We start from the raw sequence: 18,601 nt of genomic DNA, 5'->3' as shown, positions 1-18,601 counted from the left end.
GACAACAAAACCTAGTACATCTTTGTGTAGTCTCTTCCAGCTTCAGCCTAAGCTACAGTACTATGCTAACCACACATGACAGATTTAATCAAAATCATCATTTGGTTTGTAGTAGGGATATTATTTTTACCACGGACGTGAGCTTAAATAACCTCTCTAACTGTGATACTTTTTCTTTGTTTTACAGACCCTGTAGGGCATTCTCCACTGTCTTCTGAGATTACTCAAGTCAAATAGCTCACGTGGAAAACATCAGAGCCTAAAGACTAAAGACTAAAGACTGGTTATTCAACAGTGTCAGGTCACACTGTAAACCTCAAAACTTGGTCAATGAGAACAAATGTGGGTTGGATGAACACTCCCTAAGAGAATATCTCATTTTGAATAGTTCCTGCAAAGTGGAAACGAAACAACATCCTGTTAGAAAAATTTGTGGATAAAAGCAAAGCATGGGAGTGATGTGAGCCTCCCTGCTAGAGAACAGGAGGAAGAAAGAATGACAGTGATGTATTGCTTGTGGTTATAGCATACACACAAAAGGAAAGAGAACAAGCAACCGGTGTTCTATGGCAGATTGTTACTAAACAATCCCCCAACTGGGTAGGATAGCCATGACTTCAACATTATTTGAATTCATTCATCCAATAAGTGCCTCGCTGAGTTCACTCACTTCATCGACTTGTAATATCATTGTGCAGCAATTCACATTACATTTGGGTGGTCGGGTCTCTGTTGAGTTTGGAAAATGTTGAGTAAAGGCTATTGAACAGTTATTTCAGTGCATATAAAAGGGGAGTTTTGAAGTAAGTGAGTGAAAAGAAACCCATCCTGGTCGGAATAATAGATTCATCATCTGCTCCTAAATAGGTGGCTGCCAATGAAAGACTATCTCTGAATACAATGTGCACTCATTACTGAACAGGGTAGCACAGAGATTCTATTTATTAGTTTATTCTAACGTCACTCACTATTCAATTGTCACATCATTAGAAGTGTTTACACTAACTGCAGATATGTAGTTAGGAAACACAACATGTGGACAGAGCTTGAGGCGATAAACTATCCTCTGTCGTGAAAAACAACACAACACCGTAGTGGCCATTGAATAGTAATCGGGACGCCTGCTCATGAAAAGAGCAGCCAACATCAGAGAGGGAAGGAGTCTTACCAGGGCTCTGGAGTGGCTCTCTGAGGAGGGACGTAGGCGGTAAGCTGGCAAAGCACTAATTTAACCAAGGGAAGTCTTTCTGTTCTATCTTCCCTTTCCAGGAGCTGCTAAAATCTTCATCTAACCTCAGCTGATTTCTCAGGCTTTTAAGATCAATAAGCCAAACAAGCATCCCCCAACAATAGAACGGCATAATTTGCTACAGCTCATAACCATTCCTAGTGCTGAAAACATAGAAAGAGTTGTGCCTGTTGAATAAATTATGCTAGGGTCACAGTGGAAATGGATGTGGGAGTACAGTAAACCCGAGACAAGAGCTTGTGGGTTCTGATGTTTTCAGTCCTTTGTTCTCTAAGACTGGGAATTAAAACAAAGGCTGAAGTTAAGTTGGACTTAGGTAAAATGAAATTAACAACACCTTTCAGATTTACGACTTACTTACTAAGTTTTCAGAGTAAGAAAACTAGACATGTATCCATAATACTATTTAGGACACTAAAAATAGAACTACTCTATTTAAAAGGAATTAGACAGCAAAAAACTGGACAATTTGGCTATAATGTCCAACCTGAATAGACCTGATTTTATAGGCCAGTGAACTAAGACGAAGGGTTTCGAATGAGCATGAGGATGTGAATTCTCATGCTTGGCCTCCTGCTGTCATGTCTGCTCGACTCTAGCATTTATAGAGCTGCATATCACACAGCACATCACTATTTAGCCACAGTGTGGGGGAGGTTGACAAAACAATCCACTTCTGCAAAAATCTGCGGCAGAAAATCATGACCTCCAGTTACAGTATCAGAAGCTAAATGAACAAGATCAAACACACAAACTTGTTGTGGGTGGAAGGACAATGAAAGAATGGTACCTGATTGTCATGCAAATCCAGGATATTCAGTTTCAACAGGCTTTCTAGGCAGCATATCTGGTGGATTCTGAGAAACAGCAGGAAGAAGTGACAAAAATAAGAATGTGAAATATAATTGGACACAATGTACCCCAACAATCAAAACACACTTTGTCCCTTTTTAAATGTGCCAGGTCTAAAAAAGTAGAGGAAAAAGGGAAAGCAGGTCTACTGAACAGATGCCAGGCAGAGGACAGCCAACTGGCCAAGAAGCGTATTAAAAGGTCACATTCCCTGTGGAAATCGTACATACAGTAGTGAACAGTAACTTGTTGTTCAGGAGTGTCCATATGGATTTAGATCAAAAGGATGAAAGGCTGGAGTCTCTTTAAAAATGCTAATGGCAATGCCAGATCAGTGAGGTTTCCTTACTTTTCAAGACCAACATGTGGCTCTAGAAGGAGATAAAAGACACATATCATGTTTTTCAGAAAGTGAAACAAATGCCCGAGTATGTCCTTAAGACCTTGATTTCTTTCACAGTGATTTGTGGCTGTAATATTCTTCCTGCTGACCTTCTGAAACAAAAATAACACTAAACTCTGAATCTTACCATGTAGCAGCAGCTGATACACAAATTAAAAAGTATTTAAAAACAAATAAAACTGGATTTATTGATACACCTATAAATAACATTATCAGGATGTAGTTGGTCCTCTTGTAAAATTGACAACATGATGTATTTCACATTAAACCTCAAAATGTTACATTGAACAGCAATGCTCCATCTGATAGCTATACACTGTCACCTACCCTGAAAATCTCCTTACACTACCACAAATGTGAACTGCACAATATAGTGACTGCCAATTTTCACATATTGTTGAGTTTGCTCATTTGGAAATGCACTGATGACAACCAACCTGTTTTTCCCCAGCATAAGGATCCTAAGAGAGCTCAGAGCCTCAATGCCAGTCATTTCAGAGATGTTATTGTCGTACAAGTTCAGGAAAACAAGCTGTTGCAGATGTGATAGATGCTGAATTGTTGTGATTAGATTGTGCTGGAGGTTGAGAAGCTGTAGTCCATCCATAACACCCAGCTGAGGACATTCCTCCAGACAGCGCCTGGGAAATTAAATATTGTTTTTATATGGATGATTACCCATCAGCACTTTTCAATTTTCATGACAGAATAACTGTATTTCACCTTCAAGCCACACAATCAAGTGATGCAAATGACTGACTTAGCATTTCACTATAAAATTCAACTGAATCGTTTCTGCTCGGTAACCAATGAAGCTTCTAAGAATCTTAGCAAACACTTGTATTTTAGAGACAAAGGGTGGGTATTTTAAGGGACTTTGCTGCACCCTAGTGGCAATCTGACGTAAGTTCCATTTTAGGTGAACGTCTTCACATTTCTGACATCTTACCGAGACAGTCAGATTGTGTTCATAAAACCAACAAACCTTAACGGGATAGGGATGACTCACAAATATGAATAACCCTGCAAGCAAAATTACAAGGAACTGTCCTGACACATGATGTGTCAATATCCAGTTTACAGATTTATCTAAACAGATAAAATTCTAGTCTGTTAGAAAATCAAAAAGAGACCACAGGTACCTGTCCAAGTCGATCCGTTTAAAACTGGATGCAAAACTGTCACAATGCATTCGAGTGAACGGAAAACCAGGGACAGTGTTGTACTTATATCCTCCTGAACCACCTGACATGGACATCACACATAGCTCAAGATCCACACTGCATTGCATTAAAATTCTAAAAATCAGCAATGAAAGTAAACAATTTCCCAGTACCACAGTATTTAAGTAACATGACCATATTTACCTGCAGGTTTGGGGAAGTTTTGGTAGTAAGTGGTTCCTGCACTGTGGATCGGCCTCCTACCTTTGGCTCTAGCTTCTTGTGCAGCGTGTGTAAGTGCACCCAAACCACTCTGAGTACCACTTGCTAGTGGTACTAGATTATGTGCAGAAGAATATGTACAGTCACCTACAAACGTTGGAGGTGATTGCACAAGGCTTCTCTGGTGGTATGCATGGAAACTATTTTCTACAGAGGCTGAAACAAAGATTGCAAACAGTCCTTAAGATTATTCAAATACTTCATAAATATATAATATAATACTGAACCACACAAAAAGCTCTCGATCGAATGGTGGAAGTTAGTGTGTGAATCAGTAAACTGGGTCAGTCTTACCTGGATTAGAATGATCAACTGTTTGGGCGTTGTTCATGTGTTTCTCTTTTACAAGATCACGAGAGTCAGTCTGGAAAACCGTACATATAATAAATTGTGAAGCACTGGACAGTCTAAGCAATGAAGCACAAAGCTTGTCTTTTAGTGTGTTTTTTGTCATTACTCACTATTCTCTGGGCTCCCTCCGGTGCAAATGATTTGACAGTTGTAAGGTGCAACTTGCAGCTGTTGACCTGCGAAAATATTTGACTAATAGGTCTGCTGTGTTGAGCTGCAATGATTAGCTGATTGATTGTTTGGAAGAAAATTAGCTGACAACTGTTTCGACAATCAATTCATAGAAAATATTTGTTAGTTACAGTCCTATAACTTTGCTGCATTAAACACGACACAGACACTTAAACGCTATTCAAATATTAACATAGCCTACGACGTTAGCTAGGCTGAAACAATAGAAATAGAATAATACTTTGCCTATATAGTAATATACGGTGAGGCAATGGTAAAAGTCTATTAAATGTTGTATTTACCATGGGGGTGAGAAACACCCATCTATCGTTGACGGTGGAGTTGTGTTTCTGAGATCGCATGTTTCTGCTCTCGGTCGGTTTGCTAGGTTAAGAGACAAGGGCAACCTTGGACGTTTAAACAACAGAAAGCTCCATTATAAATGTCGCGAATATTTAAAAGAAAAGAACTCATTTGTCACAGTAAGCTGTTTCTAGAGCTGAGTTAGATTTGTTGCTCCCAAAACCGATACCCATCTTTACTTCAAGCGCTACAAACTTCCTGGAGACAAGCGAGAGAACTAAAGAAGTTTCCTTGGAGACCAACACTGTTGCCATAGCAACGGTGGCTTGATTGGTTACGCTCACTTCCCGTGTCACTAAAAAGCAGTCCGTAGGGAAACTAGTGCATGTTTCTTTTGCTAAAACATGGTTCATCTGGTTTTTAACTTAATTAGTTATCATTCATTACCTTATATTCTGTCTTAGTCTTATACAAGCGACCTGTGTCACATTTTAAATTTACGTTTATATTATGTTTATGTCGTGCAAATTCTGCAAATTTTCTCTTAAATCATTGAGTGTATTCATGCCAATGATCTTTAAGCCACAAAATATGACCCGGGCAGCATGCCGAGCAGTTTTTTATTCATACTGAATTAACTTTTACTAGTGACCAGTGCAACATACAAATTCACGTGAAGCTTAGAATTAATATTATTGCCAAAGTGGATCATTTATGGTTTAACAAATATGTTTTGGACCACTGTATTATTCTGCTAGGTGTTAATATATTCAAAAAAGTAGAAGGAAAAGAAAAGAAGAGAATGTTATTTCACTGCCAGATGACAACACTAACCCTAACCTAACCTAACCAACCTCTATCGAGATGTGGTAAGCAGTACATCAGATGTGACAGAAACACATCTGATAGAGCTAACTCATTTGTGACCAACACATCACTAAACAGAAGCGCTGATTGGTTTCTGAGTACCCTTTGCTGTGGGCTGTTCTTGACAATGTACATATAAAATGTAGGACATACCAGGGGTCACCAGAGGCCCACAGGTAAACAAGTCAAGGTTAAATATCAGCCAATCGCACATGTGCCTCCGAGAATACACCTACGGTATGCAGAAAAAAAAAACACCATGTACACAGCAGCCTAAGTAAACATGATTGGCTCTGCTATAGTCAGTCACACAGACCTTTGAGATGAAGATGCAGTCAGCCTCTTCCAGCAGCACAGATGAAATAGAATAATCATGCCACATTCACAAGGAAATTAGATAGGGCTAGAGTATATGATAAATTGTTAGTAATATATATATATATCTTAAGCATAATAGCATTTTGCTATTTTCTAGCATAATGTTAAACTTAAATAAAAATAAACACTTCAAAGAGCAAGTAGGCCCAATTACTTGTACCTGCACCTGTAAACATTTTATTTTCACTTGTTCCGTGCTCCTACTTTTTTACTCCAGATAAAATTGATGCCATGCTGAGGAAAGTGATTGCTATGATAATGACCACAAGAAAACTGACAACAGACCTCTCATAATTAACATTTTGTCATTACAGGAAAAGGCACAGGAGCAACAAAACAACACTAATGGTGACTCACTTGCATTTCTTGGATATCCTGCAATTGTCTTATGCTGATACATTATTATTATCCTCCTGTTTGCAATATCTTAAAATAAACCCTGTCTGAGCCACTTGGTGTATTTGACCAAGTTAATTCAAACATATTCTGCTAGATGACAAAACATCAATTTCACAATGCACAGTTTATGCATTGAAATAAATTGTGCACTATGTCATGTCAGAATGTTTGACATGACATAGTGCAATACGTGTGTATTGAATTCTCCTACTGAACATTTTGACGTGTCATAGCAGCAAAGGCACTGGTTTAACTAGTTAGATTAATGACATTATGATCATTCTGGATTACCTGTGTTAGACAAGTCAAAATGTCCACTGTGAGTAAGGACTATTTTTTGTGTCATGTCATAGATTTTGGACACTGTCTTCATCTGCAGTTTTGATGCTCTTTCTTTGCTCTATTTACCATATAACCCTGATGGCTACCCATTTAATCAAATGTGATAAAAAAGATTCTGTTGTGTATTTTCAGCCTTTTTTACTCTGGCAGTAATAAGCAGTTGCTCAGAGAACACAAGTCCGGATTCATCAAAAGGACATCCCACACACTGCCTGTCACAGTCTATTCATGAAGCGCAGGCTGACACATATTATGGGAGGCGATCATCAACAGTTTGTGTGACAGGCCATATTGAAAAAGCACAATGTAAATTCCAGTTGTCTATAGATAGATCTGCATATGTAGCAAAGCTAAAGCAAATAAAATGTGATTTTCTTATAAGCGTCTCATTTTATTTGCACCTCATGTCTTTGTCTGTCTATAGTGTTGACTTCTTCAGTAATGCATCTTAATTATGTCACCACCCTCTGCCCTTAGAAAGACCCTTTACTGTTACTTAGCAAGGTCTATGTGTGACATTTAATACGCTACAATATATGTTTTTCATGCAATTAGACCCAGTTGTATGAAGGATCTGTGAGCAATGAGAGCAGTGTAAATTAACTTTGGACACCAGAAAAATACTATGACTAGACTATGCATTGATCCCTATGCTGATATGCAGCATAACAAATATATTTGTTATATATATTCTGTTGATTGCGGGAAAAAAAAGAGTAAGCCTAAGAAATGCAAAAATAAACATGGTGTAATTGTACAGGCAGCAGCGCTGATTTGTTGGCAGCCGCACAGCATGACCTCCGCTTTGACTGACAGAGGACACGTAGATGTAGAAACAGGGACATAAGTTGTAAACATATTCTGATCTTTAAAAATGAGGGAAAAATTACAGGTAAGTAATGTACATAGATGTGCTGCTTTCCACCATCTGGCAGTTAGTGAGTGTGTCAAGGGTGTGCACGCTGGTTTCCTCTGTCACTCAGTCTATTTATCAAGCATTTTTATTTTTGTTTATCCAGAGCAGCTGAAAAGATTAGTGACATCGCTCTGTGTTTTCTTTTACTTGTAATTTGTTTTATTGTTCTTTCTTTATGTGAGGCACTTTGTATCTCTGCGTTTTAAAAAGTGCCATATAAAAAAGACTTACTCACTTACTGACATTCACAGTCAGAGGAAAAAATGGATTGCTTGACAGGCCTGGGTTAATGATTTCAAGCTTCAGTTTATTATGCAACACTCTGTGTAAAAGTGGTAAGAAACTAGAATGAGTTAGATATTCAGTATGTTTATACATGAAAGGCAAATAGGTTCAGGTAATAGTTTTAATGTGGAGATTCACAGTAATTCAATGTAATTTGATAACCTTATGTTTACACGTTAAGTCAACGCCAAAAAGGATGTGTGGTTAAAGAAAACATCAGTGAGAAAAGAAAAATGAATAGACTTTGTTTGGATTAATTTAAAGTAAGATTTCTCTCTTTAGCTGAAAATAATCAGAACTATGCTTATTACAAATTCACATGCCCACATCACTCTACTTGTTGTGATGGCTGCAAGAAATAAGGGTTGCAAACAATTCCTCACAGGGTTACAGCCATCCCCCATTTCTGGCAGCATCCCTCAAACATGGAAGTAAGAAACCGACAGGCAGGGGAAAACAGATTCCATCTGCCATGTCACATTGTGTCAGTAATATCAAGCTTTGCAAAGCCAAAGAAAGGAGGGCTTCTGTGACTGAAATGCAACCATTGTTTTCAGTGACCTGAAGTATTGAAAGATTCCTTAAACAACTTCACACTGTGGAGCTCATGTCAGCATATTCCCTCATTGTTAACTACTGTACCTACTGCTTACAATAATAATTAGGTGACTGCAGATATGCAAGTGGCATGGCAGGTTTTAATAATAGAATGTCTTCATTCACAATATGCGATGGTGGGTGTGTCCAATGCATTTAAACCTCTCACTGTTGATGTCACATAGTTACCCAACTGATGTCACAACAACCTAGTGCTTTTTGCTCTGAAAACACACACTTAGAGTCTACTGCCATGTCAATGGTTCTGTGAGGTTGAAATGTTGCACAGCCCTGCTTGGGACTGAATTCTAACATTAGCACGCTAACATGTTGAGACAGCTGGTATGCCTGTACATATGTGTACCATGTTCACCATCTGTGCTAACATTTACTAATCAGAAAAAAATAAAATGGAAATGTCATTCATGAGGCATTCGGTCATGAACCAAATTCATCAGGGCCTACTTTAAACCCAGATTTCATCACATTATTCATGGCATTATCCAATAATTTTTTTCACTCAAAACTAGAGGGAAAGTCAGGGGATTTTGAAAGTGACTAAGCTTTATCCTCAGGGTGACCATGAATGTCTGTGCAAAATCTGCGAAAGTCTGTCCAACAGTGATTTAAATTTTACAGTGTAGAAGTGGTGGACCGAGCACATGACCAGACCAACAGGCTGATATTGACCAAATAGGGATGATGAGGGACTGATGCAGCAGTCCCAGCATTGAGATATACTCAATAATAACTCAATAATTAATTACTCTTTGAACTACCAGTGAATTCATATATTATAATTTAATGCTAAACACACTATTTGGGGTTATGTCAGAAATATGGAGATTGTCAGACCTCCAGGTCATCTAAGAGGTTTCAGTTTTACTGTTTATGAGAAATGTGCCAATATGATGAGTTTATTTGTATAGACTGGTGTTGCAGTAGGATTAAGGGTCCATGTCTGCAGCTCCTGATTTACTGGTGTTTTAACAATGAAAAAATACTGAAACATATATTGCGATACAGAGAACGGGGAAAAAAGATGAAGAAAAATCTTCTTTGTCTCACTGGAGGCAGGGTGGTGTAATAGCTGCCAGAAGTGGGAAAATTGTAATTATGAAAACTGAACAATGTGTTATAGTGAGAATTAGAGGAAAATACCCAGAGAGGGATTATAGAAGGGCTGCTTTAAAGCTCACGTACACAAAGTTTCCAACTTATTCATACACCTAGATATATGTAATTAATTTCAAAATAACAGCCCTGTAAAACGCTGTCATCATAAATTCATCTTATGTAGTTTTTGCCAAGAACGCGCCAGAGAGATACTGAGTGAACTCTAGGGTCATTTTGTAGGCTGTATGTGGCGCTGCTAAATTTTATTGAATCTAACCTAAAAGAAGCTTCTAATTTTTGTCCAACCCACATAATCAAGGGTGGACAAATAATAGACATTTCATTGTACATTTTGTGTACTTCTTTGTATATATTTTTGACAGATGGTTGAAGAACGGCCGAAGAAGACCATCCGGGCTTCACCCTGGACTGGTTGCCAGTCAATCACAAGGCTGACACACAAAGCCAGAAACTCACACCTAGGGGTAATGTAGAGTAGCCAATTAACCTAATGCGCATGTTTTTGGGGCTGTGGGAGGAAGCCGGAGTACCCGGAGAAAACCCACAGGGAGTACAGGGAGAACATGCAAACTCCGCATGGAAGGGCCCAGACTGGGATTCAAACCTGGAACCCTCTTGCTATGAGGCAACAGTGCTAATCAGAATCAGAATCAGAATTCTTTTATTTATCCCTGAGGGGAAATTCTTTTCTAACCACTGCACCACCATGTCACCCTTAGTTATATTCATTAATTAATTTTCTAGAAATTGGTGTTTTAATTGGGGAGTTTAATTTAATGAGACAATGGATACTATGGTGTGATTATATATATACATATGTATATATATATATATATATATATTACCCTAACCTCACTGGCACACTCTTTCTCTCGATCTGAGAAAATCCTCAATAAGAAAGTAAATGCCTCAGATTATTTTTGGTCACCACCGCCACCAACCCCCCCTTCTCTTTCTCTCACTCAAATCGTCTCTCCTCCCCACATCGCATTGTACGCAAACTGGAGCACTGTATGGCATGTGGTGCAGAGAATGAGTCAGGCTGCCCACCAGCTGTGAGCATGGCTTGCCAGTAGGGAGGAGTACAGATATTTCATGCAGGGCAGGCAACAGCCAACAACATTGGTGTGGGTGATTTACAGGTCTATTAGGATGGAGGCCAGCAACAAGGTACGAAAATGGACCTGAGGTATAGCCTACGGAGAAATAGCCAAATAACTGCAAAAATAATGCTCTGACTTAAACACCTTCATATTCAACATCAACGAACCCAGCAATTCTACAAATGAACACATTCTTTGTGAGAATATCTTAGACAAAAAAAAATAATAATAAAATAAACAAAAACTTTACTTTAAGTTTTATTTTAGTGATATTCCCCAGGTCCCATAGACCAAGAGCAGAATCACAAGTACTATAGAGTGCACTATGCTGTCCTTGCTATTCTGATTTTGTGTGTGTGCCGGTGGTGGGGGGTGTATCAGCCTACACAGAAAAAATTATTTTAGTGGCTTTTGATGTCTTGCAGGCCTTGAGGCCTAAATCTTATTCAGTAAATTAAAGAGAACTCTTAGTCAGTGTGCAGAGGGATTAACCTGGCAGAAGCAGTTAGTCATAGAGCAGTTAATGAATGTTTAAAATGTGCAGTAAACAAAATTTTGAAGGCAGTTTTTCTGACGTTTGTCAGATGTGTTGTGGTGGGGTTGAATTTGGACTTGTGACCTCAGAATTTATTTATTTATTTTGTGATATGTCTAAAAATATTAAAAGGAAGCATAATTTCTAAGATTTCTAGCTGAGTTTTGATATCCTCCTAAAGGCTTACAACCTCTGACCTGACATCCAGGAATATCTGTTATTCATCTGTTTTTCCCTTTCCTCAGGCACATACACCACTTGACTAACGCACGCAACCAGCCGCTGAAAGCGTATTATCCAATTAGCGGCGTTAGTGACGGGGTCGTCCTTGGCTCGGCAATTTTCCAATTAGAGAGAAGCACGTGAATTTGCTCTACTACTTAGAGCCACGTTAACGGGGCATTCGTGTCTTCACAGAAAAAAATACAACTTACGGTGTGTGTACAAATCTTGTGTGTGGAAAAAGAGAGGAGAAACATGCACGCCTTAGTGAACGCCTTCATGCGCTGCCTCTCCTTCCTCTTGCCTCCCTCTTGGCTTTGTGTCAGCTTTTGCTTGTGGGTTGGGAGCGAGTGCGAAGAGACGCTGCCGCGGCCCAATCCCAGAGCTCGTTTCAAAAGCAGAAAGCCTCTTACATATGAGGAAGTAGCAGCAGTAGCAGCAGCAGCAGCAGTAGAAGCCCAAGGAGGCTCCAGCCCGTCGGTCTCACCAGGTCCAGGCTGTGTCTCGCTGGCTGCTACAAGCCCCGCTGCTCCTCAGGGCCCTCCGTCGGGTCGGATTTGGATCGGGGGTCTCTGGCGAGCCGTGGAGCGCGTCTTCGGAGCCCCCTGGGTCCCTCTCCGCCATCACTGGTGCCCTAAGAAACGTCGAACAGCTTTACGCACCCCGTATCCTGTCTGTGCTTGCGAGTCGAGCAAGATTAAAAGCTTCCAGGGAGGCGCTGCTGCTGCCACTACAACCGAGGCAGTGAAGGGAGCTGCTGACGGCACCTTAACTTATTCGAGGAATATGAGTGGGTCTTTGGAGATACCCAATCCGAACCCTGGGGAATGCGCCTCAGATGCGTCGGCGGAGCAGGGCTTCGATGAGGTAATCACCGTGGATCAGCACACGCAGGAGATGGGGACTGTGACGATAACAGTGGCCATTCAGGCGGCGGAGGACGAGGAGCCCGAAGAAGTGTCATCAAATAATATTGACTTTCTTGGCGGCAGTTGTAGTGAGGACGAAATAGGAAGACATGATAAATCAAGGTTTGAGTCATTTCCTACTTTACTTCTGTTAATAGCAAGTGGCGCTTGTGCTAGCAAGGTTTGTAAACTATAAAAATAAGTAAGTGATATTAGTATTATTTAGATAACAACCTGTTTCATGTCCTTGGCAGACTTTTCATGGAATTATCAAAACTGTGTTGCATGATTAATGTTAGTGAAGTGTGCTCCCCAAAGAGGCCAGAGTAGTAAGCAGAACGGGCTCGGTGCAGCTGGAGGGCGAATGAAACGTGTTTCTTGTGGAGGTAAGGTTGTTTGAACCCTACAGGTCTATTTCTGCGTCTGATTTTAGAGCCTCTTGTATTGGCCCGTAACTTCAGTTGGTGAACTGCCAGCACATGAGCAGTGTGTCGGATTGTTGTTTCACTGGAAGAATGCCAGTTGTGTAGAGAGATGTTGTACAAACAGATCTGTAATCCCGTCAGGTGTACCTCGATGACAACAAAAGAGAGCGATCAGCATCATAACGCGAGAGGACAAGGGGTGCTGAAAACTGAAAAGTCTTCAGACTTAAGACATTATTATCTCGTGGGGGAAATGACAGGGAAGTATTAACCACCTGTAGACCGCAACAGTGCTGTGAACCCAGACACCCAAGAGAGCGACAGGAAGATATAAGATGGCACCCTCACTTTAATCTAATTCCCCTGCGTCATGGCCCGCTATTTTTATCCTCTGGCCTATAAGTTCCTCACTCGGACTACGTACGCAAAGAATGACTCAGTGACAGAAAGGCCAAAGGGGAAAATAAATGGCCATACCAAGCGTTTCATTTTGCCTCTGGTTCACACCTTTATTAACTCTCTGGCATAACGAGCGTCTGTAACACCTGCGCACGCCGGTCCGTTGTGGTATGGTTTTCCACGCATGATGTATTTTAAGATCTCTAATCTGTTGTGGAGCGTGTTTGGAGCTGATAGACCAACGTGCAGATTGTCAGGTGTCTGCACGTGAGGCTGTTTCACCCTCTATTCCTGCAACATTCCTTCAGAGACTTGACAATGCAGTACTTCATAGTGGCTTGTGAGTTCATCACAACCTGTTTAAAAAATGTCCCAGTATCACTAACATCTCCGTGATACGTTTCTTAAATTCACCTATTTTAAACTCACTCATGGATGTGTTGATAGTGATGGGTTATCTTCTAAAAGCTCAGCTCCTGGTTGTCTTTATCCAAAGTCCTGGGGAAACAGTGGGTTCTTGCCAGCTGTGCTGTCAGCCGAATGGAAAGCTGTTGACTGAGGGTGTGCGAGGGAGGGGAGGAGGCTGGAGGAGGTGATGAGTCATCCACAAAATTTCATTCAGACCCTCACTCTAATCTGCAATGCTACCTGACTGTGTTGCTCCACAGCTTCAGCCAGGTCTCTGAGATCAGTTTGTGCCTAAAAGCCTCTGCTATGCAGTGTCGGTGGCAGTTTTTGTAAATTATGTGAAGCTGATTTGGCCATATTCTGTGTGGGAGGGAGAGCCTGTGACTCCACGCCCTTCAGATGGAGAGGTCTTGGCAGTTTCGGGATTGGTGGGACACTGTGGTGTTGCGGTCTGGCACTGAGACATGGTCACTGTGGCTGGAGACGCAGCTTGTCAAATACTGCAAGGAGAACTGCAGAGGGAAATTGCAGAATGACTGTGTATTCCTGCCAACAACTTGTAAGCTGATGGCTTATTGTATTAGTGAAAGTGAAATGTGTAACAGTTGTAATTTTGGCAGTTTATGATATGAAAGATTCTACTGTTTCCATGATGTGCTCATTAAGAGTCTCTGCACACAATAATATTGTTTCCCCACACACAGTGGTGCTGGGACCAGTGGAGGGGAGTTGGAGGAGGAGAGCTGGAAGCCCCCAGATCCAGAGCTCATCCAGAAGTTGGTTACTCAGATCGAGTATTACCTATCCGATGAAAACCTGGAGCACGATGCCTTCCTGCTCAAACATGTCAGACGCAACAAACTCGGGTTTGTCAGCGTCAAGTTGCTCACTTCATTCAAAAAGGTAACCAGTATGCAAAGCACTCAGATATAGTCCGGAAACCATTGGAAATCATTGGAACTCCCTGTTATAGTAGTATTAATGGTTGGCCAGTGACTTATCATGTGCTTTAAGTGTTATGCTGTACTCATATTCCTAACAGTAAAATGTAAGGTGTAGTCACATCCATGCTGTTAGAACACTGACCAGAATGTACAGTTAAAGCAAGGCTGAGGGGGGAAAAAAAAAACCTTTTAAAATTGGAACTTGGATAAAGCTCCAAGCCAGTCCTCAGTGATTTTGAGGATGGAATAACCATGATTGACTGTTTCTAGTGTCAACTGTTGCGGATACCATGAAATTGTCACACCGATTCCCAACAGCTGGTACTGCTGTAGTCACATTTTTTTACGTAAACAAGCAGTTAAATATGAGCTTGATAACACTGAGATTACACATTCTAAACACGAGCAAATTATACAGTGATGAATTGAATAGTGCTGTGAAGCCAGGATGTTTGGATGTGTGGACTCAGTTCTAATACCATCAGTACAGATATCGATGCAGGTAGTACAACTGAAAGGGACTGACCGATCCTGCTGACAGGTCTAAGTTAGGGTTTCATAACTCGCAAAGAGAAGGTGTTGCAGAGATCAAATTTCTGACCTAATGGTTTTGAGATGTACCGTTTTTAAACCACTTATCTCACGAATGTAACACAAGTATTTTCTCTTTTCAGGTGAAACACTTGACTCGAGACTGGAGAACAACTGCTTATGCTCTGAAACACTCAAAGATACTTGAGCTGAACGATGAGGGGCGTAAGGTGCGGCGTAAATCCACAGTGCCAGTCTTTGCCAGTGAGTCGTTGCCGAGCCGCATGCTGCTGTTAAGTGATTTGCAGAGGTGGCCAGAGCTGGCTGCTCTCACTAAAGAAAATGGAGGCAGTGAGGGAGGAGCCACTCAGCAGGAGCAGCTGATGAAGCTGTTGCTCAAAGCATTCGGAACATACGGTGCCATTGCCTCCGTCAGAGTCCTGAAGCCTGGTAAGGATCTGCCGGCTGACCTGAAGAGGCTGAGTGGTCGCTACACTCAGTTAGGCACTGAGGAATGTGCCATTGTGGAGTTTGAGGAGGTGGAGGCCGCTGTGAAAGCCAATGAGGCTGTGGGGAGCGAGGACGGAGGCTCTCTGGGGTTGAAAGTAGTCCTGATTGGTACCAAGCCACCCAAGAAGAAGGTACCAAAAGAGCGACCACGTGAGGAGGGAGGGATGCGCAAAAGTCGCTCACTCAACAGCAGAGTAAGAGAGCTTCAGTACCACGGGGAGGACTCTGCCTGCAGCTCCTCAGACACTGAGAGCACCCCTACATCCCCTAGGCTGGGCAGAAAATCCCAGTCCTGCAATAAGCTCAGCCCCACCACTGCAGGCATCTGCTTCCAGAACAATCACCTGAGTCCTGGTATGTCCCCACGTAACAGTCCCTGGTCGAGCCCCCGTGCCAGCCCCTGTCCTCAGCGGAAATCTCCTCATTCCCATAAGTCTCCCTTAGCCAGTGAGGGCAGACTGAGCCCTGAGCCTGGGCGTCGCTGGGCCGATTACTCCTCAGACAGTAGCCTCACCCCTTCAGGGAGCCCGTGGGTTCAGCGGCGCAAGCAAGTGGCATCTCAGGAGAGCAGCCCGGTGGGCAGCCCAATGCTGGGTAGGAAGATCCAGAATGCAGACGGCCTGCCGCCGGGCGTAATGAGGCTCCCACGTGGTCCCGATGGAACCCGGGGCTTTCACTGTGTCACTGTTGGTGAGAGGGGAAAGACTGCTGCCACTCAGACTTGATATGTGGAGCATCCTTATGCATTCCTTATCCCCCAGAAATAAAATAATAGATTTGAAATATGAGCTGTTCTCGGCCGTGTCGCTCAGTCCAAACCCCACATTTGAGACTGTGTAGATATATTTTTGTTGAGTGCATCAGTTTTCAGTCTTTTGTTATATTTTTATACAATGTTTTGAGTTACCATGGTAACATTAGTGATATACTAATGGAAATTTTGAGTGAGGTAAATTGATATTGCTTTGAAATGGATCATGTCACCTCCATCGCTTTCTAAACTTGTTCTACATGGTGTGGACTGGAGAGGGAATTCCACTTCTTTTTCTTTTTTTTTTTTTTTTTTTTTCTTTTTTGTAATTGAAAAGTGTCCTCTGTCTTGTGTGTAAAAGCTCACATTGTCTGTGGATGATGTATAAATGTGTAAGTGGTAGAGGCATGTGGACTTGATAGATATATCACCATATGCCTTTTCTGTATTTGTCTACTGTGAGATCCATTTCTACACGCTCTTTAACCAGAGGCCATAAATGCTCCACTGCCATACAGGTTGGACAGTTAAACTTGGATATAATTTTTTTGTTTTGCTTTGTTTTTATTATGCCTTTTTTAATTTTCTGTGTTTTCAGTACACTTGGTTGGGAGGGTTCTCTTTAAGCCCTGTAACTGTTAATTTGTTCAGAAGGTAGCTGCTTTATTTATTTTTTAGGATTATTTTTAGTTCTCTTCTTGACATATCTGTTTCCATCAGTCAGTCTAAACTCACAGTGAGGTTTGAGGGATCAGGTCTGGCAGAGTAAATGCATCTAAGCTGGGGTATTTGTACGGTGCAGATTCCAGTTGTACAAATAAACCATTAAAATTGCAATTTGCTTGACTTCTTTTGTTTGTGACACATTTTGAGGTGGTCAAGGTGGTCATGATGACATGAAACAATCTTATTTATTAGTTCAATATGTGAGCAAGACTTAAGTGCGATACTGTTGCTGTGCCAAGACTTTGGAAGCTTTCCGGACTTGGAAACCAGAATTGGCACACATATTTTTTTCTTTTTATTTATTTGTTTTTGTTAGTTTTTTTTTTTTTAAATGGATTGCACAGATGGGAGGATGATGGGAAAGTTGGAATACAAGCTGTATAAACCCTCCATGGAAATAAATTGACATTTTCTACCAAATGACTTTTCATGTTTTACAATGTTGATTGTAGTGTAAACAGTGTAGTAAAAGGTATTGTCACCATGTCTTCAAATGATTCTGACTGACTTCAGATACATAAAACACAACTGTTGCAGAAGTATTCGCTTCCTCCAGTCAGAATGTAGCAATTACAGTTGGGGGTCTATGTGGATCGGTCTGTGTCGGGTTTAGACATCTGGACATATTCTTTCATTGTCACTCTACTGTTAAGTTGCCTGGAGACTGAGTGAACAGTAATTTTCATATTTTTGCCACAAACTCTTGATTTGATTGAGGTTTGGGTTCTGAACAGGGCATATCATTTTGAATACAGTACATTCCTGTCTGGTTTTGGCTTTGCTTGCAGTTGCTGTTTGGTATAAAAAAATAAATAATCTCTAAGAGTATTCTTGTAGAGCGCATCAGACTTTCCTTGGATTTGTCTCACATCAGATATAGGATTAAGTAAATATGATAGACAAAAAGCTCAGTTTTGGAAGACCATCTTACTTTCTCTTGCTCTCATCTTTTGGCAAACCCTTATCCAGATGTGAGCCAGTTACAACACTTGCACAGTCATGCAACCCTTTGGCTCCTTTAGTGGCCACAGGCTTCTTGGTGGTTGTTCACTAAAGCTCTGTTTGCAGAGGCATATAGCTGTTCAGGACAGCTGTTGAGGGATATTCAGTCTTTCCAGTGTCCTTCCACAAACTGGTACTTTATAGACAAAGTATTGGGGCACCTGAACATTACACCAGTGGGGACTTAATAGACATACACTGATGTTGGACTGAAAGGCCTGGCTTGCACTCCATTCCAGTTCATCCTAAAGGTGCTGGATGGGGTTGAGGTCAGGACTCTGTGTGGGCCAGTCAAGATCTTCCACACCAAACTCATCCAGCCATGTCTTTATGGACTTTGCTTTGTGAACTGGGACACAGTCATGCTGGAATAGAAAAGGGCCTTCAACAAACTGTTGCCACAAAGTAGGAAGCATAGCATTGTCCAAAATGTCTTGGTATG

General features: G+C 41.2%; 2 protein-coding genes across 3 annotated transcripts in view; one reads left to right on the top strand and one right to left on the bottom strand.

Annotated features, from left to right (window-relative positions):
• Window positions 1-5,155, bottom strand: part of LOC124070840 (leucine-rich repeat-containing protein 49) — a 29,830-nt gene extending 24,675 nt beyond the window's left edge. Inside the window, exons 1-7 of one of the 2 annotated variants that reach the window (XM_046411159.1) lie at window positions 4,774-5,155; window positions 4,411-4,476; window positions 4,244-4,313; window positions 3,872-4,105; window positions 3,647-3,749; window positions 2,942-3,145; window positions 2,040-2,106 (exon numbers count right to left, since the gene is read on the bottom strand). In XM_046411159.1, coding sequence (XP_046267115.1) covers window positions 2,040-2,106; window positions 2,942-3,145; window positions 3,647-3,749; window positions 3,872-4,105; window positions 4,244-4,313; window positions 4,411-4,476; window positions 4,774-4,833 — 804 coding nt within the window. In that variant the 5' untranslated portion in view covers window positions 4,834-5,155. The other variant, XM_046411241.1, reaches the window with a different exon arrangement.
• A 6,527-nt stretch (window positions 5,156-11,682) lies between these two features.
• On the top strand, window positions 11,683-17,580 carry larp6a (La ribonucleoprotein 6, translational regulator a). Its single transcript, XM_046411032.1, has 3 exons — window positions 11,683-12,586; window positions 14,400-14,598; window positions 15,314-17,580. Exons 1-3 carry the CDS (start codon window positions 11,811-11,813, stop codon window positions 16,403-16,405), a joined length of 2,067 nt encoding a protein of 688 aa, XP_046266988.1. The 5' UTR covers window positions 11,683-11,810; the 3' UTR covers window positions 16,406-17,580.
• The last annotated feature ends 1,021 nt before the right edge of the window (window positions 17,581-18,601 follow it).

The sequence above is a fragment of the Scatophagus argus genome, chromosome 1 (genome assembly GCF_020382885.2).
Source record: "Scatophagus argus isolate fScaArg1 chromosome 1, fScaArg1.pri, whole genome shotgun sequence".
NCBI classification, from domain to species: Eukaryota; Metazoa; Chordata; class Actinopteri; family Scatophagidae; genus Scatophagus; species Scatophagus argus.
The sequence above is the reverse complement of the archived record's forward strand: the minus strand, read 5'-3'. Positions and strand labels throughout refer to the sequence as shown.

What these genes read in the sequence shown, in the direction of transcription:
- larp6a (XM_046411032.1), top strand. Translation starts at nt 11,811, where the DNA reads ATGCACGCCTTAGTGAACGCCTTCATGCGCTGCCTCTCCTTCCTCTTG. An exon ending in GGAAGACATGATAAATCAAG is followed by an intron (nt 12,587 to 14,399) that starts GTTTGAGTCATT and finishes CCCCACACACAG; the next exon opens with TGGTGCTGGGACCAGTGGAG. An exon ending in TGCTCACTTCATTCAAAAAG is followed by an intron (nt 14,599 to 15,313) that starts GTAACCAGTATG and finishes TTCTCTTTTCAG; the next exon opens with GTGAAACACTTGACTCGAGA.